Raw genomic sequence first — 24,917 nt, 5'->3', positions numbered from 1 at the left:
GTTTTTTGTGGGACGAGTTGTACTTTTGAAATTGCAAAAAAAGTGCAATAACCCAATTGTTTTGGGATTTATTTTTTACCACGTTCAATAAATGCTAAAACTGACCTGCAATTATGATTATAAAGGTCATTACGAGTTCGCAGACACTATACATGATAGGTTCTTCTTCATTTAAGTGGTGAAAAAAAATCTAAAGTTAGCAACAAAAAAAATGGCACCATTTTCCAAGACCTGTAGCATCTCTATTTTTCAGGATCTGGGACTAAGGGCTTATTTTTTGGGCACAAAGCTAAAGTTTTTATTTTTACCTTTTTGGGGCAGATGCAATGTTCTGTTCTCCCGTTATTGCATTTTATTGCAATGTTGCAGCGACCAAAAAACAAAATTCTGGTGTTTTGATTTTTTTATTGTTATGCCGTTTACTGATTGGATTAATTCTTTTTATATTTTGATAGATCAGGCATTTCTGGACCATACCAAATATGTGTATTTTTTTTGTTTATTTTGAAAGGGTTGAAAGGGAGTCATTTGATCTTTTATATTTTTTACATTATTTTAATATTTTTTAAAACCTTTTTTTGTACTTTGTACTTGCTTCAATAGTCTGCTTAAAAGACTATTGAAGGTGTGACCTTCAGATAAGTTATGCTACACATATCAGGTCTTCAATTCTGGTATGCGTAGCAAAAATCCTAGTCTGCTATGAACGCCGGGCACAGGGCGGTGCTCAGAGCAGAGAGGAGTCTCTTGCAGACCCCGGATAGTCATTCCAACCTATCGGCACCCCATAATCATGTGACAGTGGTGCCGATGGGTGGGATTAGTGACGTGTTTCAGACATGGCTATATTAAATCCACTGTCGGAGATTGATAGCGGCATTTAACATGTTAACAGCAGCCGGTGGAGTGCGATTCCACCCGCGGCTGCTAGGGATATATGTCAGCTATTATGTGCCAGAAAACATGCTGGGACATGACTTATGATGTTTATAAACGTCATATGTCGTGAATGGGTTAATAATAATTAGAATAGGGCTATTGAGCCCATTTGAAACACCCTGACACATTCCATGATACAATTATAAAGTGTTAAGAGGTTGAAAGACCAATGAAAATGAGTCCGAAAGGTGTATTAAGTTGAACAACTGTAAAGGAAACATTCAGGGATCCAAAATTTAGAATATTACACTACCTAAGATGGAAGGGTGCCATCTCCTGACTATTTTTCTTTCTGAAAATAGTAGAGTTCCATATTCCCACTATCCAAAAGCAAGCTTTTGACTTAAGTTACACTTCCATGCTGTGTGCCTTTGACATAAAAGGAGAAAGGTTAAACTCTATGGATTTCTAACCTACTCTGGTGTTCCGTCTTAGGTACCTAATGTCTCATTCCGTGATCCATAATATTTTTTCCTCAATGTAGCTGTTTGATGGCTTGTTGTTTTGTTGGATAAGTGGTATTTGTCAGTGTCTCCATTTTGGGGTACATACAACTTATTACCAACATTTTTGGAATTTTATGGATACAAAGAAACAAATAACAATTCTACAGTTGCTTTTTGGGATTTAAAATATTACAATATTCATGTTCTTTACAATTAAAATGCTAACTTTATTTTGTGGTTCATCCAGATTGTAGAAATATCAAATGCATGCGATTTTATTTATGATTTGTGAATTAAAATACACTGTTTGAAGAAAAAAAAAATGTTTGTGTTTTTACAACTTTCCTTCAAAGGAGCTGTGTTAGTGCCTTTTTTTGTCTGACAACATGTAGTTTTCAGTGATACAATTTTCTGGTACTCATGACTAGAGATGAGCAGATCGAATTGCAGTGGACTGAGTTTGACTCAAGTTTCCCGAAATTTGCAGTTTCTGACATTTTGAGATTTGATTTGTGGTTTAAAAAATAAATAGATATAACTTGCCTGACATTATTTCCCATGCTGCTGAAGAATCAGAGTGCATGAAAACATAATTTTGATTATATTGTACAGTGGTGGTCAGTACCTGGGCCATCACAGATCAGCAGAGCACAGTTCATGCTGCAGAGTTATTTTCCATCTCCAGAGTCACTGGGTTAGTCGTTCTCTGTTAGGTCAGTGGAGTCCTCTTTCTCTCTCTTCTATAAAGTGTAAGCTCTTATAGTCAGCAGAATTCTCTCTCTCTCCTCTTCCCAACATGTATGTTATGAGCAACTACAAGTTTTCCAGTATTGAAATTTGTCCGAATTTATTCGCTGCAAGTCACATTTTTGTGAAAAATTCAGCAAAGTCCTTGAATTTGAATTTCAGAAGATTTACTCATCTCTACTTATGACTCAATCACTTTTGATTACACTTTTTGGGAAGTGTAATGTGTAGTGATGAGCGAATATACTCGTTACTCCAGATTTCCCAAGTACGGTCTGGTGTCCTCCGAGTAGTTTTTAGTGCTCGGAGATTTAGTTTTCATCGCCGCAGCTGAATGATTTACATCTGTTAGCAAGCATAAGTACATGTGGGGGTTGCCTGGTTGCTAGGGAATCCCCACATATAATCAAGCTGGCTAGTAGCTGTAAATGATTCAGCTGCGGCGAGGAAAACTAAATCTCCGAGCAGTAAAAAATACTTGGAGGACACCCGAGCGTGCTTGGGAAATCTCGAGTAAGGAGTATATTTGCTCATCACTAGTAATGTGCAAAAGAAACAGCAATTCTGAAAGTTTTCTTTTTAAATACTGTTTATTATTTTGTTTAATTGACATAAGACAGGCAGATCTCTCCCAGGCTCTGGAAGTCTCATGACCATAGACCTGGATTTTGTGTGTATATGCTATGGATTCTCTCCAAAGTGTGGTGAAATCAAGATCTCAAAGCAGACTCAGGTTCATTTCCACATGAATCCACAGAACTCCATTTAGAGACTCTTCAAATTTTATCTCCTCACTATATGGGGTTGAGTTTATCATTTATTAAGTCCTTATCGCACAGAAAGTAACTAAAATTTGCCAATATTCCCCCTCTTTTGCTCCTACTTTTTTCTTATTTTCTTGAACTACTTTTCCTTTATTTTTTCTTCCATTCTAGTTTTAATGTATAGTCAAAACTTCTTGTGACAAATGAATATGTATACACAAGTGAATGTTGCCCACCTTGCACATTTGGCTCTCCTTTAAACATTTAGACACCATGAATCTCAAGATTAAATATAATTAGACTCCAAGTACAATATCACACTATTACCCCTATTCTATATTCATCAAATTACCGTATTTTCCGGCGTATAAGACGACTTTTTAACCCCCGAAAATCTTCTTAAAAGTCGGGGGTCGTCTTATACGCCGGGAATCGTCTTGTACGCCGGTGTATATGGTGGGTGGGGAGGGGGAGTGATCCTGATGACGAGGGGGCGTCTCACAGGAAAGTGAGTAATCCCCATTACCTTATCCTAGCGGTGCAGCGTGGGGGTGTCAGTGCTGGGAGCGGCGGCGGCTGCTGTGTTCTGGTGCGGCGGCTCCTCTTCTGTGTGGGGCCTCTGTGCTGTGGGGTGGCGGCGGCAGCGGCGTATCTTTATCCAGTTGGGGCTCCTCCGGCATCTCCTTAGCCCTGGAGGCCCCGCCGCAACTCCATCGGTGCAATGTGGTGGCCTCCGGGAAAATGGCCGCTGCTCAGATTCAGATCTCGTGTCCCGAGATTTCGGGACGAGATCTGAATCTGAGCAGCGGCCATTTTCCCGGAGGCCACCGCATCGCACCTATTGAGCTGCCTCCGGGAAAATGGCCGCTGCATTGCACCGATGGAGTTGCGGCGGGGCCTCCAGGGCTAAGGAGATGCCGGAGGAGCCCCAACTGGATAAAGATATGCCGCCGCCACCGCCACCCCACAGCACAGAGGCCCCACACAGAAGAGGAGCCGCCGCACCAGAGCACAGCAGCCGCCGCACCAGAGCACAGCAGCCGCCGCACCAGAGCACAGCAGCCGCCGCCGCCACTCCCAGCACTGAGACCCCCACGCTGCACCGCTACGATAAGGTAATGGGGGATACTCACTTTCCTGTGAGACGCCCCCTCGTCATCAGGATCACTCCCCCCCCCCAAAAGGCACATATTCACCGGCCCTATAAGACGACATAGGGTGTATAAGAAGACCCCCGACTTTTAAGAAGATTTTATATTTTAACTGGTAAAGTTGGGGGGTCGTCTTATACGCCCAGTCGTCTTATACGCCGGAAAATACGGTAGGTAAGGAGTACTTTCAAAAGAAATATCATATTTTATTATATATCAGACAAAATTCATTAACATGATAATGGAGTACCACACACCAAGCAGGTCAAAAGGGGTAGGACCAGGTATAATAAATAACAATCTACATAATTAAATATTATAAATATTGTAAAAGTATTAACTTATAGATCGCTATTACATATAAATAGAAAGGCACAAAAGGTTTAGTACAATTATGTAATGTAGATATAATGTGCAAAAAGGTGCTGTATATAATAGGAAACCAATTGTGTCCAGCTGTTCATAGACAAAAAGGGAGTTTTTTGTAAGAAGACGGCACGTGTATTGAGAATTAAGCAGTCTACATGACATTAGAGTATCCGTGAGTCAAAAGTAGCTTAGATGTTAGTTAACCTACTCCCCATCCATCCACCATACCCACCTCTTTCACCGAACCCTTGCCCAAATACTTGATGCGGTGACCATTGCCGAATAAAACTTGACACTGAAATTGGATTAAATGGCCACAACAGCCTTTTATTAACATTTAATAAAATGATTTAACAATAAAGTCCAAAAGAGAGGGTGTGGTCCTCGAAGCCCCAAAACCTAATCTTAAGTATCCACAGCCCACCGTGGCCCCAGGTCAAGTCTTACCCCCAGCCGCTATGCACCAGCTCGGGGGCAGATGATAACCAACCTGTCCGAACCACTAAACAATTGACGGGCCCAACCCTTCCATAGGATTGAACAGACCCCGTCCAACCGAAATTCCTTAGGGGAGTCCAGGACCTCATGAGATCCCCCTACCAATCCACCATTTCCATTTCCACCAACTTCGAGGACCTTCCCCCCCACGCCACCAACATGAATGTTCTGACCACTCAAACATTCATGTCCCCCCACACTTTCAAAGCTGTCTCGATACCTTCCTGTATGGCCAAGCACCACATATCCATGCCCACTGCGTTTAAATGGACGCCATCCGCTCTCCAATAACTTCCTTCACCGGATTCCAAATCCACGTGCCTATCTACCACTGCGCCATTCCTTCCCATAAAACGAGAGACTGCTTTATTCACCTTAATCCTCGCTTTATTAACCCCCGCCACTGATCTTGCTCCTCGCCATACCTTCCTCGGGATAATATCGGACCAAACTACCTCCACTTTTGGAAACATCGCCCACAGCCTTAGCATGTCAAACTTAATGTATTTTATCAACTCTCTGCAAGGTCTCTTACCCAGATCATTCCCTCCTAAATGTATTACAACTATGTCAGGAACACGGTCCAACCGGACGAAACGATGAAATTTAGACAAAAACTGACCCCAAGCCATCCCTCTTTAACCAATCCACCGTAGGGTTGCCGATTCCTGAGGAAAGCCCAACTGATGCCCCGACGGGCGCATCGCAGCCCTCAACGCTGCCCAGAAGACAAATGAGTGTCCCATAATCCAAATTAACCAATGATGATGATCTGCAACAAACAAAGGAGGGGAGACAAACATCTCAGATCAGGTTTGGCCGAACATAAGACCAAAATCTCTCGGATTCCCAGCGACCGATTTTCTTTATCACATCCTCATGCAAACCCAATCTAGCAGCTTCCGTTGCAGCCCCAATCCTGAACGAATGACCATTATATTCTGTGGCTGGTTAACCCCCTTTCTCCAAACAATGTCTAAAAACAGCTATAAATTGGAACCGGGACAAAAAGGAGCCATCAGCATGAACCAACAACGGTTCCCTTAAGGACCCCCCGTGTTGCATAAAATTCCTGAAACAAAACACCGGACACAAGGGAGAACCCCGAACCTCAAAACAGTACAACTTTACAACCTCTCCCATTCACGTCTGTTTTTGAGGAGCGAAGGAACACCACCACCCTATCATCATAGACGTCCATGTCTTCCCTCAGCAAGCCCCCACTCATAAATCTGGATGGGCTAATGAGTTCCCCTAGGTGGAACGCGCCAAAAAACGCCAAAGAAAACGTGGCACTAAACAAATCAATTTCCATGCAGAAGAGCATATGACCGATAATTTTCTTCCAATTACCAGCAACACTTCATATGAAACAGGCCGCCTGCCGTCAACTGACTTCATCCCTCTCTTCATACCTCTTACCACTTGCCGCACCAAAAATGATTTGGTTTCATCTGTCACTCCTCTGACTTCAAAGCCAAATGATAACCCCGCCACAAACTTACCCAGTTTGGACACTGACCAGCCTGATTCCCAGCCATGACCCAACAACAATTTACTCTCGTCCTCAATCTCAGTGCTGATTGATGCCCTCCAAGCCTCCCAAATATTCCATGCTTGGCCGTACTGCCTCCAAGACCTGTCTGCCAATGACCTAGAAAAAAAGATGCCTCACGGCCCGCAAGGCAGTTTCCATAATTCCGCTGGACACTGCGTGCCCTGCAAGTCCGACTCTGAGCGACGCTCCAACTGTGAACAAAAAAGAGAATCAGCAACAGAGTTAAAAGAGCCAAAACAAACTTCCACTAGAATCCATAAATTAAATTTCAAACCTACAAACACCAAGTGCTGCAGTACTTTCATGACTGCCCGTGATGCCGACGATACAGTATTTATTGCCACCACTGCACCTGCATGTTCACAAAGAAAACAGATTTTTCTGTTTTGAACCATCTCCCCCCCACCGAGCCAGCGCTACCACCCTGGGGAACAACTGAAGCAAAGTGCGGTTTGACACCAATCCCGAATCACTCCATGACTGAGGCCACATCGACACCATCGAGTCGCCGCGAAAATACAGACTGAAACTTCTGCTTTCATCTACCTTGATGAACAAACCCAAAACATCAGCATCCACGATTGGGTGAATCCAAATTGAACGACCATTATAATTCTCCAAAAACCATTCCCACACTTTGAAATCATCTGTCATCTACTTTTTTAATCTGATAAAATACAGAGGGGATTTTACCCCCGACGTTTCCAACGATAGCCGCCGACAAAAAACACGACCCACTGGCAAAATCCTGGGCGCAAAATTCAGTTTGCCTAATAAGGACTGTACCTCCTTCAAAGTTAATTTACGTGCATTCACTGCTCTTCCTACCTCAGCCTTCAAAGCCGTCACTTTTTCTTCTGGCAATCTGCACTCCATAGCCATTGTATCGATCTCGATCCCTAAAAAACTGAGTGAAACAACCAGCCCAACTGTCTTTTTAGCCACTAAAGGAATCCTAAATTTTTGAGCCATTCTCTCCATGGTATGCAATAAAATTGAACAGTCGGCTGCCTGTGCTGGACCAATAAATAAGAAGTCGTCGAGATAATGGATACAGGAGTTTAAACAAGAAACATCCTTAACCACCCATTCTAAAAACGTACTAAAAGTTTCAAAGTATGCACACAAAAGCGAGCAACCCATCGGAAGACAACGATCCACAAAGTATCCTTTATCCCAAAAACAACCTAACAAATGCATGCTCTCTGGGTGCACTGGTAATAAACGAAATGCTGCTTCAATATCTGTTTTTGCTAGCAGTGCCCCTTTTCCACATAATCTCACCCAGTCTACAGCCGCATCAAATGACGTATATAAAACCGAAAACAACTGAGGATCAATCCCGTCATTCACTGATGAACCTTTTGGGAATGAAAAATGATGAATAAATCTAAATTTATTGGGCTCTTTTTTCGGAACTACCCCAAGTGGCGAAACTCTCAGGTTACTGAAAGGGGCCGATTCGAAGGGACCGGCCATCCTGCCCAAGGTGACCTCCTTTTTCAACTTTTCCGAGACCACGTCTGGAAACTGCAAAGCCGATTTTAAATTCTTTTTTGACAACCTAATCTCTTGTTCAATAAATGGGATCCTAAAACCTTCCCTAAAACCGTCTCTCAACAACAATGCCGCCGCTACATCAGGGTACCTATTTAGATAAGCTTCCATCTCTTCCAGTCGAACTGGAGTCACCCCTTTTTTCAATTGTATCACTTCCCTTCTGCCTACTTCCCCGAAAACATTTTGCGGCCCAGTGCGTTCCCCCACAAGATCAGCATTCGTGCCTAAACTTACATTTTCCCCCGAATATACAGTTCCCTTCATTAACCCCTTAGTGACGGAGCCAAATTTTTGAAATCTGACCAGTGTCAATTTATGTGGTAATAACTCTGCAATGCTTCAATAAATCCCAGTGATTTTGAGATCATTTTTTCGTGACAAATTATACTTTATGATAATGGTAAATGTAGGTCAATATATTTTGTGTTTATTTATCAAAAATATCAAAAATTTGAGAAAAATGTAAAAAAAATTAGCAATTTTCAAAATTTGAATGATTATCCCTTTAATCCAGATAGTCATACCACAGCAAACCATTATTAAATAACATTTCCCACATGCCTGCTTTACATCAGCACCATTTGTAAAATGTTATTTTATATTGTTAGCATTTTAGGAGGATTAAAAATGTAGCAGTAATTTTTCATTTGTTCAAGGAAATTTACAAAAATTTTTTTTTTAGGGACTTATCCATGTTTGAAGTGACTTTAGGGGTCCCATATATTGGAAACCCCTCAAAAGTGATACTATTTTAAAAACAGCACCCCCTGACGTATTGAAAACTGCAGTCAGGTAGTTTATTAACCCTTCAGGTGCTTTACAGGAATTAATGCAAAGTGGCATGACAGAAATGAAAATGTGTATTTTTACCGCCTAAATGCCGCTAACTTCTGAACAGATTACTCCAGCCTTCAGACTCTAAGGCCGCTAATTGGTCGTGAATTGCCATCGCAAACATCAGGACCACAAAATCATGATCTGAGGGCACCAATTTGGATAAAGAAGAAGCCCCCACAGTCTGTTAACTACTTATAATGATGTAGTCACTATTGACAGCAGCATCTAAGGGGTTAAACAGATATGGACGGTGACAACACTGATCATGGCTGATGCCACAAGTTGTCAGCTATAGTGTACAGCTGACAGCTGCTGGATTGTCACCTGTATGGGGAGGCTATTCTCTTATATCTCAGGTCAGTTAAAAGACGTATTGGCTGCCATTAAGGGGTTAAAGGAGAAACACAATCCTTTTTGCATAGCCACTGAGTGTCCTGACTGCCCTGAACCCCCAGTGCCCCCCGAAAAGGCTGACCCGACCTAGAAGGAATCTCACCTTCATCCATAATGCAATATCCTTGTGGTCCCATCTTATACTAGGTCGAACCGCTTTACGCTGGTGAAACTGTTCGTCGTATCTTAACCAGCCTTGTCCCCCATAGACCCTATACGCCTCACCTATTGCATCCATGTAACAAAATAGGCCCGAACAATTCTCTGATGCCTTCTCCCCAATTAGACTTGCCAAAATGGCGAACGCTTGTAACCAATTCAAGAAAGTTCTAGGGATTAACCGGTACCTCCTCCTTTCTTCATCCTCTTTTTTAGTATCCTCCTTCCTAACTCTATCCAAGTTGAAACGTTCTAACGGCAACAGAGAAAAAATCTCTATATATTCCCCTTTCCATATCTTTTCTCTCACCTCGCTTTTTAAGTGAGCCCCCAAAGGGCCTTCGAAACATACATATACCTCTCCTTTCGCCACATCATCCATGCACACTGTGTCATCCTTCTCTATCTCACCACCCGCCCCTGTGCTAAAACTAGTACTAGCCGAGTCATCCATAACTTTGTTGCCTCCAGACGCCCTACACCCTCCTGTTACGGACTGAGTACTACTAGCATCAGCAACCACTGTATTTGAAATTCCCCCATTGTCAGCAAAACCTCTAGTGCCTAATATGGAATTCCCATCCCCCAACCAAGCTGCCGATGGAGATGCTCCTCTCATACCTCCTCCAGACCCCAGTAAAAAGGCTAAATCCCTTAGTCCGTGTAACAATAAATCCATGCCCCCGCTCACCCCACCAGACAATAACTCCCGCCCCGTATTCTCAATAAGCGGTAAGCAGGGATTAACAGGAAAATACGCTCACTCTCACCTGGCTGCCTGGGTGCTGTGACCCCACCAGCTGTAGATCCTGCATCCTGATGAAAACTTCCTGTAGCACTCATAGATAGATCCTCTGCTCCAGTTGTAGCCGCTGGGTCGACCTGTAGGCTCGGCTGCTGGACATTTTCAGCTGGTGCTGTAGCTGCCAGGCCAGGGACACCTGAGGCTGATGCTCTGCTGTAAGTGACTCCTGTCAATTTTTGTGCTGCCGCACATGAGCTTCCCTGCGCTTGTGCAGGGAATCCAGAATCACCGCCCGAGGCTGCTGATCGCTGCCCGCCTCCCAGAAAGGCCATGGGAATTGATCCGCCAACTCGGCCTGTGCTGCTCCTCTGCCTACCGTGTGGCGCCGTCGCTGACCGCGCGCTGCTGCCTGGGCCGGCTGGCTGCTGCCCACTATGACTCCCACGCTGAGGGTCTGAAAGGTAAGGCCCCCACCTCCTGGTCTCCCGCTCTCGACCTCGCAGAGCAGGCCTTGCTGCTGCACAAGCGCCCACCATCCCTGGTCCCAACTCCTGCTGCGGGACACTCACTGCCGCGAGGGAAGCGGACGCCTCCCCCTGCTGCAGGTCCCGCCGTCTGCTCAGATTCCTCCCGGTTCTCTGACGAGGCGCGGGCTGCCTGCGGCCAGTGTCAGGAACCGGAGGGTCCCTGGAGGGGCTCCGTACTCAGCGCCGGACCCTGGGGGTGGCATCTGGGCTAAGGCGCGCTGGAGGACTAGCTCTCCATGGCCGTCTGCCGACAGATGGGGTTTGTGAGCCTCCTGCTGCCACCCCCTGCAATAGGCTGCTGATGGAAGTCTGCAGCCATGCTGTTCCTTGGGTGCCCGCAGTCTCCCTCAAGCTTTGAAGCAGGTTTTCCACCTCCATATCTGCCTTGTGATAGAGAGCTTCTTCTAACAGGTGGGTACCTGACTGTTTGTCCCACCAATATGGCTGCACTATTTATAAAACCACCTTTTTTGAATCCCTCTGCCCCACCCAAACAGTGATCTCATCACCTCAGCATTCCCATTAACCCTTTATTTACTTTTAACACCAAAACGCTCCTTATCATCCCATGTCTCCTTGTCATGCCGGCCTCCCTTTAAAGGGCCGGTGGCCCAGTACGGCCTCACTTGAGTACTAATTACAGCACACAGGACATAATCTGCAAGTGCAGAGAAATTATAAACTCACTATGATGTACAGCGTGTACCATGTGCAAAAGAGATATATAAATGTAAGACATGTGCCAAAATATAACTTAGTTAAGGAGGTGAACCTGGGCCCCTTCCTGCCACCCCTATAAAGCGGGTGAAATAAATATTGAACATATCACCAATGCTCTAAGTAAATATGTTTCCAAAGGTTATATTGACATGAAATTCTCACTAGATGTCATTAACAACCCATCCAATCAGAGGCGTAGCTAAGGTTTTGGGTCGGGGGGGGGGGCAAATTTCTGAGTGAGCCCCTAGCCAGGTAATCTTGATTACAACTCAGTGACGTGCCCTAATACTGGAGGAGAACCTCAGCAGATGACCGCGCTGTTACTGAAGATATAACAACCAACATAGATATTACTGCCATATGGTCAGTGGTAGATACCAGCCCTCCAGAACATATAAGAGATCACATCACAGTTACAGATAATGTCTTACCGCTGATGTTCTCTGATGGAATCCTTTCCATCTGGCCCAGACCTACATGACAACTTCTTCCAGCTACAATTCGTCTGCAGAGAATACAACAAAGACATATTTAACTCATATTCCAGTCACATCACCATCTATTCCCAACCTGCACAAACTCCTCATCCTGCTGATAACCCAATACTGCTGCCGTATGTGTTCATATTACTGCCCCTGATACCCCAATACTGAGCCGCTGCTGCCGTATGTGTCCCTATTACTGCCCCCGATACCCCAATACTGAGCCACTGCTGCCATATGTGTCCCTATTACTCCTCTTGATACCCCAATTCTGAGCAGCTGCTCCCGTATGTGTCCCTATTACTGCACCTGATACCCCAATACTGAGCCGCTGCTGCCGTATGTGTTCCTATTACTGCCGCTGATACCCCAATACTGAGCCACTGCTGCCGTAGTTGTCCCTATTACTGCCCCTGATACCCCAATACTGAGTTTCTGCTGCCGTATGTGTTCCTATTACTGCCCCTGATACCCCAATACTGAGCTGCTGCTACCATATGTGTCCCTATTACTGCACCTGATACCCCAATACTGAGCTGCTGCTGCCGTATGTGTCCCTATTAGTGCACCTGATACCCCAATACTGAGCCACTGCTGCCGTATGTGATCCTATTACTGCCATTGATATCCCAATACTGAGCCACTGCTGCCGTATGTGTCCCTATTACTGCCCCTGATACCCCAATACTGAGCCGCTGCTGCCGTATGTGACCCTATTACTGTACCTGATACCCCAATACTGAGCCCCTGCTGCCGTATGTGTTCCTATTACTGCCCCTGATACGCCGATACTGAGCCGCTGCTGCCATATGTGTCCCTATTACTGCCCTTGATACCCCAATACTGAGCTGCTGCTGCCGTATGTGACCCTATTACTACACCTGATACCCCAATACTGAGCCACTGCTGCCATATGTGTTCCTATTACTGCCCCTGAAACCCCAATACCGAGCCGCTGCTGCCGTATGTGTCCCTATTACTGCCCCTTATACCCCAATACTGAGCCGCTGCTGCCATATGTGTCCCTATTACTGCCCCTGATACCCCAATACTGAGCCACTGCTGCTGTATGTGTCCCTATTACTGCCCCTGTTACCCCAATACTGAGCCGCTGCTGCTGTATGTGACCCTGTTACTGCACCTGATACCCCAATACTGAGTCACTGCTGCCGTATGTGTTCCTATTATTGCCCCTGATACCCCAATACTGAGCCGCTGCTGCCGTATGTGACCCTATTACTGCACCTGATACCCCAATACTGAGCCACTGCTGCCATATGTGTCCCTATTACTGCCCCTGATAGCCCAATACTGAGCCGCTGCTGCTTATGTGTCCCTATTACTGCCCCTGTTACCCCAATACTGAGCCGCTGCTGCTGTATGTGTCCCTATTACTGCACCTGATACCCCAATACTGAGCCGCTGCTGCCGTATGTGTCGTTATTACTGCACCTGATACCCCAATACTGTGCCGCTGCTGCCATATGCGACCTTATTACTGCCCCTGCTGTGGGGTTCTCTGTGTCCTCTAAATTCTAAAGCACCCCTCTATAATATATTAATGCCAGGTGCAAGTGCCCTGGAAAACAGTGTCCATATTTTGCCCCTAGAAAGTAATATTGCCCTGTGTGCCCCTTTGATAGCCACAATAACCTGGGTTCCCCTATAACAATAAGTGCTCACTTTACATTTAGTAATGTCCCGATTCTCCCCTCTGTACAGCTCCCCTATACACAGCATGATTCTCTCCTATACACAGTATAATGCCCCCTCACTGTATAGTACCACCCACCCAGTATACTGACTCCATAGTAGCCCCCAAACTGTTTGATGGCTCCAACAATGTATAATGACCCCCACACTGAAATCTCCATACTGTATGATGGCCCCCTAGATAGCCTCCATATACAGTAGCATAATGCACCAAATAGTCCACAATATAGCGCTGATGTCCCACTCTATAATCCCTAATTTTAGCAGAAATGGAAGTAGAAGACAGATCAGAGAAAAAATATTTCTTCTGCAGTAGTTCTATATTGTAGGTTGTTCACTTATTACTATTTCACCATGGAATAAATGGCGCTATAATAATAAATAATAATAATAATAATAATAATTTCACTTTGCATGAGAATCTGTGCCCCTATAAGACATGTTGTCTTTACATTTCTGCTGGATTTGAAAAAAATATATATCATGATAAAAATAACTCCACCTTCTACTACAATCCAGTTTTCAGGTAGCTTGAAATCCTCCTTGCTGTGGCTAAAGTAATACTGGCAACAAAATAAGCGTAAAACAAGAATGCTTGTAGCTCTCAACAGGGATCTTTTGAAGACTTGTTTCCTCTGGCACTAAGAGCTACAGCATGAACCAGCTTACAGCATTTGCTGATGGGATTATCTTCCCATTTTTTTCTTTATGTTGGTCACTTATTTAATAAAACACATTTTCTAAAATTGATCAGTAAATGCAGTTATATATTTTAAATCTTATATGGACAAATTGGAAAACTGGTGTTCTATGTTTTCATCCTGTAAATTAACATTTTATTACTAACTTCTTAGATGAGCTTCTGACTTTTACAGTAAGACAAGAAATGGGCAATTGACAAAAAAATGTATGAAATGAGAAAAGTAAAAAGTGAAGCATGGAGTAAGAATTACCATATATACTCGAGTATAAGCCGACCGGAGGCACATAATTTTGTCCCCTCATCCCTGTCCTGGTATGCATGGCTCCCTGTCCTGTCCTGGTATGCATGGCTCCCCCATCCTGTCCTGGTATGCGTGGCTCCCCCATCCTGTCCTGGTATGCATGGCTCCCACATCCTGTCCTGGTATGCATGGCTCCTCCATCCTGTCCTGGTATGCATGGCTCCTTATCCCCTATCCTTGCATGAATGGTAACTATTAAAAAAAAACATCCTACTCACCTTCCATGTGCCATTGCAGCATCTCGTTGGTCTTGGCGCCATCGCAGCATATCGTTGGTCCTGGAGCCGGCAGCTCTTCCTGTGCCGAGTGATCACGTGGCCCCACTCATTAAGGTAATGAATATTCCCTCCATGCCTATGGGAGTGGAAAGGCATGCATATTCATTCCCTTAATGAGCGAGGCCACGTGACCGCCCGGCACAGGAGGGGCTGCCGGCGCCAGGACCAACGAGATGCTGTAAGGGAGTGCAGGAGGGTGAGTAGGATGTTTTCTGGAAACCGGCGGCTGTGTGTGTCACTGTGCGTGCTGCAAGATAAATGAATTTTCATTTCTCTTTAGCAGCAGCACAGGTTTTAGCCATAGCCAGCACTTGCCTCTGTCATCCACCGCTCCCCCTCCCCCCCGCCAGCTTTCTGGAACAATTGATTCGTGTATAAGCCGAGGGGGGGGCATTTTCAGCACAAAAAAAGTGCTGAAAAACTCGGCTTATACACAAGTATATATGGTATTGTCATTTCATGAAACTATGGAGAATTTTTCTGCTTGTGGTATTAGAGCTTTGGGACTTCAGGTTGAATATTATTACTTTAGTTTACTATAGAAATAAAAGAGGAACACTGACACTTTTTGGATGTTTTGGATAAATAGTGATGACCTGTATAAGTGTTAGAGGCGAGCAGCTTTCAGCTTCCTTTTATAAATTGCTTCAGCTAAAATAAGCCAAGCTTTGACAACCACAGAGCCCTATGATATTGTAAGTTTGGTTTAGTCAATCGCATGATATCAAGTCATCTGTTTAAGCAAACACCATTAAGGATCAGACTGCTCAACATTTCCTTAGCTTCTTCATTATTCTGAGTGTCAGCAGGCATTGTGGTACTTATATTAGCCATGGTTGTATGGAGAGAAATGTGAAATGGAGCATAGAGTGAAAGACCAAACACTATCATTTTATGGCTATTTTCCTTGCTCTTTAAAGTAGTTGTCCTGACTTAGATATTGGTGACCCATCAACAGGTTTGGTCATTAATATCAAATCGGTGAGGGTCTCTTTTACATATTCCCAAAGTTGTTGCATACTGGGCAACACACTTGGATATGTATACAGTTTTTATTCAATGCTAACCACAAGTGTTTGATTGGGTTAAGGTTTGAGGGGGGTATTACAACACCTCTTCATTAACATTGAACCATTTATTTTCCAATCTTGACCTATGTTTCCTGTTGTTGCCCTGTTGGAACACTATGTCGTCCTTTCATACCCCAAATGCTTGAGTGTATGAAGTAATTCATCTTATAGGATACTCACATATAACTCAGCATTGAAAGCACCATTGATCCTGGTCAAGAATCCAAAGCCTTTAGCTGTGAAACAACCCCATATCATCAGACTTCCTCCACCGAACTTGGCATTTCCTTCAATTTCTCAATCTGTTAGCCCCTTTTTTCTCTTGTTTCTTTCAGACCCATTTGCACCTATCATAGCCTAGTTTATTGACTTTCGTGTCATCACTCCAAATCACCTGTTTTAAATCTTTAAATGTCCACTTTTTGTACTTGTTTGCAAATTTGAACCAACGCTTCTTATGATGATATTGAAGTTGAGGCTTCATGATACCATTCCAGACTTGTGTAACATGCTCCACATGGTGCTTGCATGGATGTTCATGATCTCACTATTATGAAGCATACGAGCCATCTCCACTGCTGTGTTTGTCGCTCCAGAACTGATAGATCTTGGGATGAACCGACTTGTTGACTCCGATATTTTGCCTGGATTTCCACCTTTTGGCTTCTGAATGGATGGACGACTTCATTTCTTATTTTTCCAACTGTCATGGTACTCATATTATTCTGTTTTGCAATTTTCTTGGCCAAGAGACCGCTATCAATGAGCTGGATGAGCGCTGTTTCTCTTGCCTTGGTAAATCGTCTTCATGGCTGCTCTATTCAAACTAATGACCTTTCACTTGGGAATCAACCTAATAATACACTGAGCTATTAGGGAATATGAGAACAGGTTGCATTTTATAGTATTCAGGAAGAAAAATATTATTCAACCACCTGAAGAAAAGCAATAACAATGCAGTGACATGACAAGAATCTGCATAACTAATCATATGCTAAACAGTTTCAAGTCAAATTTTTGTATGAGATAGCCAAGATTATTGTATATAAAATGATGGTAGTCTCATGATCAAATCAGTAGTGGATGTCAGGAAAGCACCAAAGCAGATCACAGCTGACTGGTGTTGGTATGGTGATAGGTCATCAATATCTAAATCCTAGACAACCACTTTAATAATTTGTTTTATTATTTAATGCTTACCTATAAGCTGGGTTCACATTTCTAAATGGAGACTCCATTGCAAATTCCAGTATAATTAATGAAAAAAGTAGCAAAGTATGCAGAGCTATTTTTTCTTGTAGAACAGCAGGCACCATAACGGGACCCTACTAAAAGCCATTGGTGATCATCATGTAATGGATCCATCACCTTATTTGGGGTAATTTTAGCTATGTTATAATAGGAAAACATAATGCAAATATAAACTGCACTTTGGTCATAATGTATTTCAGTGAAAAGTATGAAGGTAAAAGTTTACTCTGTGAAAGTTAATGTCATGCATACCTTTACTGAAGAAATCTGTCACTCCCTGACTGAAAAATCAATGTTTTAATTCCTTTTCAAATGAGGTTTAAGTGCTCTGGGTGTGAACAGAGCACTTCCCTTGCCACTGCCTCCCCAGCTCTATTATCTGCTTATGTGTAACCTTTCACTGCTTGACTAACAACTCATTGTCTTGGCTACACAGCCACTGTTCTGTCAGTCAAATGGTGGAAGGTCAGGCTGGGTAAGAAACAGAGCCTATGGCTGTTTTTTTTAGTGATTATTCCACCTGACTGTTACCTTTGTATGCTTCAGCCCAGGAGATGCATTTTTGATAAATATTAAGTTTAGGGTCCTACCAGAGAAAGGATACCTTGCCAAGGCTGGTGGACAAGCGTAAATTGACCAATTTATTTTATTTTTTTAATATTTTTGTGTGGGAAACAAAGCAAGGAGGCAAAGACTTGGGAAGTGCTTTGACATGCCTAGAGCACTTAAGCCTAATTTGCATGTAAATTTAAACAGTGATTTTTCATTCAGGGAGCAGCAGATTGCATAATTAAAGGTATTTTAACAATATATTTCGGAAAACTATATGGCCATAGAAACAATTTAGAGCGGAGAGTGGATGACAGATTCCCTTTAGATAGAATAGTAATCTCTGCTGCAATCCTTTCAATGCATTTATAATTTATTTTCTTAACAGGGTGATCCAGGTTCAAGAGGCCCTCCTGGGATCCCTGGCAAAGAAGGGCCAAAGGTAAGTTGACAAAGTGAGTACTAACCAAATTGTCACATACAGTACATCATTTATAAGCCATAAAAATACATTGTATTACATTTATTAGACTACCTGGAATTAATTAAACCTAACATAAAAAAACAAATCTTAGTAATCAATTTAAGATGAAGTGATCAAGATTGGTAAAATAAACAGGTTGTCAGGGCCGTGCAATGACACTGACAGCAGTTCAGTTGCAGTACATTTATTCTACACAGATAAAACGAAAAATGTGAGGAGAATAGAAAACAGATTGTTGACCAGCATGTCATGATGAAAATATATCATACAGGGTATTCAGTTCATCTAGACACTGGCTCAGATTGCAGACCACAGATTCGAATTCAGATGACTGGACAATAATGGATCACTGACTGCTTCTCCCTATTGTACCTGTGAATAGCTAGATGACTTTCTTTTCCTCATCTTATCTACTCACATATTTATCATGTAAACTATTATTTTAGCATCTTATTATCATAAATAACTTTCGTAATAAATTATATTAATTTCATTCAACAATATAACCCCAACGGACTCCTACGATTTAGCCCTTTGATGTTCTTCACAGCAGAACTCATAAAAAATACAAGTAAAAAATCAGTTTTGGTCGGAAGGTTTTATGTGTATGAATAGTGTATGACAGATTCTCTGGTAACTCTGCATGCTACTAAAAATGAATTGTACAGTTCATTTGAAGCAATACAGTTAACAGAGCTTGAAATGAACTACAATGATTGCTTAGTTGTTGGATTTTCTTTCTAGGGTATCAAAGGTGAACGTGGCTTTCCTGGCCTGTCGGGAGAGAAAGGTGACCAGGTACTGATGTTTTTTTCTTTCATCTAAATATTCATTCTGCAATGTCCATCCAGAGTGTGTTTGTATGGTAAATACGAACTAGTTGCAATGGATCCAATGAAGCAAGGAGGAAATAAGGAAACTGTTCTGTAACCAGAGTCGATAATATAATTGCATTTTTCTAATTATGCATGTTTATGGACCAGGTACATTTTGCAGAATGTATATGAACATTAAATTACAGCATTCTATATGATTTCATACAAATTAATGTAAATGTCTTACCTTCAAAAAGATCAAATATTCCACTTACTGATTCTGATTACATATAATTTACATATCTGTTATGGTCAACAAAACCGATCATAACAATTATACAGCAAAATATGTATACCGTATATAGGTAACCAAAAATATTATCGATAACTAAATATACTATAAGTATATACTCCATTTGCTATATATACTATAAATATATACTATACTTAACCAAAATACTACAAAATGATTCAATTGTTTCAATACTGTTATATGTTTAAAATCTACCATGAAAAATATTAATTGAAGGAGTTATCCACTAATAAATATTGACAACATATCGCTTGACCCAAGCTGATCAGTGGATGTACTGGATGTAGTACCCCCATTGATCCAATACAGATGATCTATTGGTAATCATTAGTGATGAGCGAATATACTCGTTACTCGAGATTTCCCGAGCATGCTCGGGTGTCCTCCGAGTATTTTTTAGTGCTCGGAGATTTAGTTTTTATTGCCGCAGATGAATGATTTACATCTGTTAGCCAGCATAAGTACATGTGCAGCGCCCCAGAGTCCTGGTCGTTGCAGTACTGTGGCTCCGCCGCTAAGGGGGGCTATGGTACGTCTGATGGCACTGAAGGAGTTCATCTGACCAGGTATCACATACACCAATACATTTCACAGTCTGGCCTCCAGGGGGAGCTAAGGGTACTATTCATTAGGCCACTCCTCACAGTCTGGTAAAACTGGGGGTTAGGCAGGAAGTTGGAGAGAACGCTGACTGGGTTGGAACCAGGCAACACCTTGTGGCAGAGGGTGTTGTAGGGGAAGATTCTGAGGCCGGGTGGAAGAAGACCATCATCGGAAGCCTCACCAGACATCTGTCGGCAGCCTCGTCTGGTCCGGAGCAAGAAAGAAGTTCCAGCGCTCCGAAGCCAGAAAGCAAGGCCCTGCCGGAAAGCGAGGTGCTGCAAACGGAGATGACAACGCCGCAGCGCAAGGCCCTGCAACTAGCGTTCCAGACCCCAGCAGAGACGGAGCAGATCGGCACCGGAGGGACCGCATCTGAAGCAGGTATGAAGGACGACCCTGCCCTGATGACTGACACCACTCCCGCGACTGCTAGTGCCACAGCTGCTGACTCCGTTCCAGTGACTGATCTTGCAGCAGCCGTTACCTCTGCTGCAGCAAATGCCCCTACTCAAGCTGCGCAGACCTCCATCGCTGTGCATGACCTAACCGTACATGAAAGACGGATTAACGGCGTTTGTCCAGCACTGGGTGCAACCCTGGACTTCACCCTTCCCGGGCCAAGAGGGGTTAAGTGCCAGGTGCAGCCCTGGAAGCCGTCTAACTAAACCTCGGAAACCTGAAACTGTAAATAGTTCATTGTTTTTCCTTGCTGTTTTGCTGCTAAAACCCGTATAGGGTTACTCTTAAAGGGATCACTTTGTTGACCCGGGATCCCTATAGTTTTTGTTTGTTTTCTACGTTTTGCACAAGTTATCAAAGAACTGCTGAATCATGAACAATGCATGATACAAACTCCTTGTATATAGTTTGCACCTTCTTAAAGGTGCTCTCTACTGGTTTTACCTAAAAGACGGACTCTTTGCGAAGATACGGTTCTTGGAACCTGCACTGGAGTCCTTGCTGCATACGGACTTGTGGCTTGAGAAGTTGCACTACCTCATAGAGACTTGGTCCCCTCTTAAAGGGGATGTCCACATCCTGCATTTATGTACAGTGTTGCCTTAAGATGGTTAGATGGCAATAATGTCTTGAAAAGAAAGTATTGATGATGTTGATATGTGAAAGTTAAATGTAACTAACTAGTTGATTGTAAGAAATGTTTAATAATGTCAATAGAAGAATGAGGACAGGAAGTGAACCCGTAGGGGTTAGTAGTGAGTCCTCTTAGGAGCCATATAGGGATGGCTCAGTGATCTTAGACTGAAGGAAAAATTATATGTTCTATACTGTGTATAGTTGTGGAAGGACAGTAGGCTCGGGCGGAAAGGAGTGGTCCTGTAACAGAAAGGAGAGGCAGTAGGTCTGGAGCAGTTAGGACAGGCGGTCCTGCAGACGTAAAGTAGGAGAATGCATAAAAGTTAATTAGCCTTATATGTGATATAAGAAGGTCTTTAGTGGATTTAGCGAGTACGTCCTTAAAGGCAAAGTTAAACTATTGTTCAGAATTTGCACTCAGTAGAATACCCGGTTGGGTAAGAAAAGTTATTTATAGTAAAGTTATTTAAAAGTATTTAACCATGTTTGTAACGTTCAAGTGTCCTCACTTTCCATAAAGGGAAGCTCTGTTAAAAAGTTAACTTGTACTTGCATTTTCAAAATTGTATGTCTTTTTGCTGACATGTATTGTTGTTTTTTTCCCAGTCCAGGAGTACTGGATTTAACCGGGGGGAGTGCAGCGCCCCAGAGTCCTGGTCGTTGCAGTACTGTGGCTCCGCCGCTAAGGGGGGCTATGGTACGTCTGATGGCACTGAAGTAGTTCATCTGACCAGGTATCACATACACCAATACATTTCACAGTCTGGCCTCCAGGGGGAGCTAAGGGTACTATTCATTAGGCCACTCCTCACAGTCTGGTAAAACTGGGGGTTAGGCAGGAAGTTGGAGAGAACGCTGACTGGGTTGGAACCAGGCAACACCTTGTGGCAGAGGGTGTTGTAGGGGAAGATTCGGAGGGGTCCCTGTCAGGGGTGGGATCCTGACAGAGGCCTGGCAAACAGAGAGAAAGCTACGGGACGGCGCCTGCACTTCATAGCGGCGGTGCCCTAAGAAAGGACAAGAAGCGAGATTTATTGTGCTGAGTGAGAAACGAGATCAAAGCAAGAAGGAGAATACCAGTAGGAGTCGTGCTGTAAGATCGAGGAAACATCCTACTGAGGCGTAAACAACCGGCGGCCGGAACGCCGAGGACGTACAGAGCTCTAAGCCATACTTCAAACCAACGGCAGGACAGTCAGTCACAGGCGGGCTGTCTCACCTAAATCACCTACGCAGACATAGGGACAACCTTTGGAGAGTGGCGACTCTAGGGTCCCGGAAGAGCTCCGAGCCTACCCGTCATACGGGTGCGTCCCAACCATAACACCTGGGAGGGACGGAAGATTAGCAGAAGATCATCTAATCGAGTTGTGAGGGAACACGAGAAAAAGACACAACAGTTGTGGGGACTATCCCGTAAGCTCAGCAGGGGAGGACCACAACACATAGCGCTAGCAGGAAGGCACAGATTTCCACCTGCAAAGGGAACTCTGGAGGTGCCATCGGACCGGCCGGACTTGCGCAGCCTGGTTAACCGTATTCCAGATTGAGGACTTTGAGACCTTCAGTAAAGAGGTAAAGAGACTGCAACCTGGTGTCCTCGTTATTGACTGCGACCGGCACTACACCGCACCATAACATCAGCACCATACCACCATCTTTCATTGTGCGCCCCTCAGCAGGGTCACGGACCGGGTCTAGCCACCGTGACAACCCCAGAGCAGAGACTCAGAGAGGCCCGGTACCGGGTACCCCTCGGCCCTGCGGCAGTGGGGGCGCTGCACATGTGGGGATTCCCTAGCAACCAGTCAACCCCCACATGTACTTATGCTGGTTAACACATGTAAATCATTCAGCTGTGGCAATAAAAACTAAATCTCCGAGCACTAAAAAATACTCGGAGGACACCTGAGTGTGCTCGGGAAATCTCGAGTAACGAGTATATTCGCTCATCACTAGTAATCAATATTAGATTATTGGGGGTCCCACATCCAGTGCAGCCGATAATCAGCCCCAGTGGTAACTGGATGTAGACATTCAGCAGAGCTAAACAACACTAATGTGTAGTTGCCTCTGCTGGGTAATACAGGGTGTGTCATTATAATTTTTTCTTGGACAATCCTTTTAAAACTTTGAAACGTTAATGGTGTTATCCGGGCTTTTGCCTACTTTTTTCTGTGGGGCTAAGAACGTACATGTATGTAGTTGCACTGTCAGATCAAAGTAGTAACCAACCACTCCTGCTGGTCATTCTGTGGCTCCTGGTGACGTCACATCGACAGAGCAGCATCTTCTTTTCCACTCTGCTCTGCTAAATGTGTATTTCTGGCAATGTCATACTGATTAACAGCCAGCTGCCTGATTGCTGGGAACCAGCTGTTAATCAGCATGATATCCGCAGTGATGTCCTTGTCAATAGAGCAGACCAGAAGAAGAAGAGTTGTTCTGTTGATTTGAGGTCAAATGAAGCAGCAGAATCACCAAAAGTAGTGGTCATTGGCCTCTCTGAGATCAACACCAGGCAGAACAGGCAGATAGCAACTACTTGCCTGTGTATTCTTAGACCCATAACAAAATATAAGCAAAGTCCAAGATGACCTTTAAAACATAAAAATATTTACATTTTACATTTTAGCTTGAAACTGTTGGATAAAAAAGTTTAATAATTTGGCATATACAATGAGATGTTTTACATTATAAAATATTTTATACCCTGTGTATGTTTTGGGTGAAAGAAAACTATTTAGAATCCAATAGATTAGTTTTCCATTATACTAGGATATGCCATATCACTTGGTATCTGGGTAATAGCAATTGTGAACCCTAGGGCAATAGCGTTATCACTTGCCAGTGTTTTTAACCCTTTCTTACTGAGGTTCATTTTTGTGCTTTTTGTTATCAACGTTTTTATTTTTCTATTGACATAGCCAAATGAGGGCTTCTTTTTTTATAGCACAAGATGTAGCTTTGATAAGCCAGAAGAAATATTCCAAGTGGGGTGAAATCGTGAAAAAAATTGCAATTGCCTAGTTTTTGGGTTTTGTTTATTGTGCTATAAAGGTGTTTTTCAGATCAGAATGATTACAGGGAAAACAAACTTGGATTATTATTATTTCTTTTTATTTGAATGGTGAAAAGAAAAACGGCAGCGATGGGGGAATTGTAGCAGGCCCTCAGCTGCCATGACAAACCATCAACACTCTGTGATCGCTTTGTGAAAGGATATAGGGGTGTGATGAGCATTCTTTTACTTGCTGTAATAATACTAGTAGCGGAGACACACCTATAGAATAGAAACAATTAACCAACAACAAAGTTTAAATGAAAAACAGAGTGACTCAAAAGAGGGTTACAACCACAAGCCTAAATTACCTGGATCTAAAATTTAAATGACAGTGGAAGTATGATGCCAGACAGAATTATAAAAAGAACCTACATAGTGTAACTGATGTAAAACCTAGTGGTGGTGAAGCCCCAGTTGCCCCAACGCGCGTATCGCACAGCTTCATCACAGGGAGTGTTCTGATTGTGTTCTCTTTTAAACTTTATCATATGTTTTTCTTTATATTAATGAAGTATTTTTTTAGACATTTTTACACCTGTTTCTCTTGTTGTTTAATGATTTCAAGTGGAATACAACAGTGTAAGACACGCATCTTCCGAGTATGGTGCAATTTCTGCTCCTGAGCCTCTTTCCTTGAATAGGATGTACTATTTTGCCTTATGTCGAAAAGTGGTGCATATACGGTTTTCCTTTACTATTCAATGTGACGCTATCTCAAAGCTGTCATAATTGAAAGTGTCTTACAGCCTAGAAATGTTCTGGAATTTCAGTTGAATGATTGAG

General features: G+C 43.2%; 1 protein-coding gene across 2 annotated transcripts in view; it reads left to right on the top strand.

Moving 5' to 3' along the window:
- Positions 1-24,917, top strand: part of COL19A1 (collagen type XIX alpha 1 chain) — a 1,614,879-nt gene that overhangs the window by 1,213,329 nt on the left and 376,633 nt on the right. For both annotated transcript variants that reach the window (XM_077289962.1, XM_077289964.1), the window contains exons 34-35: positions 18,149-18,202; positions 18,989-19,042. In XM_077289962.1, coding sequence (XP_077146077.1) covers positions 18,149-18,202; positions 18,989-19,042 — 108 coding nt within the window. The remainder of the gene's footprint in view (positions 1-18,148; positions 18,203-18,988; positions 19,043-24,917) is intronic.

Source organism: Ranitomeya variabilis, chromosome 2, assembly GCF_051348905.1.
Source record: "Ranitomeya variabilis isolate aRanVar5 chromosome 2, aRanVar5.hap1, whole genome shotgun sequence".
Lineage (NCBI taxonomy): Eukaryota > Metazoa > Chordata > Amphibia > Anura > Dendrobatidae > Ranitomeya > Ranitomeya variabilis.
This window is presented reverse-complemented; position numbering and strand designations above follow the sequence as displayed.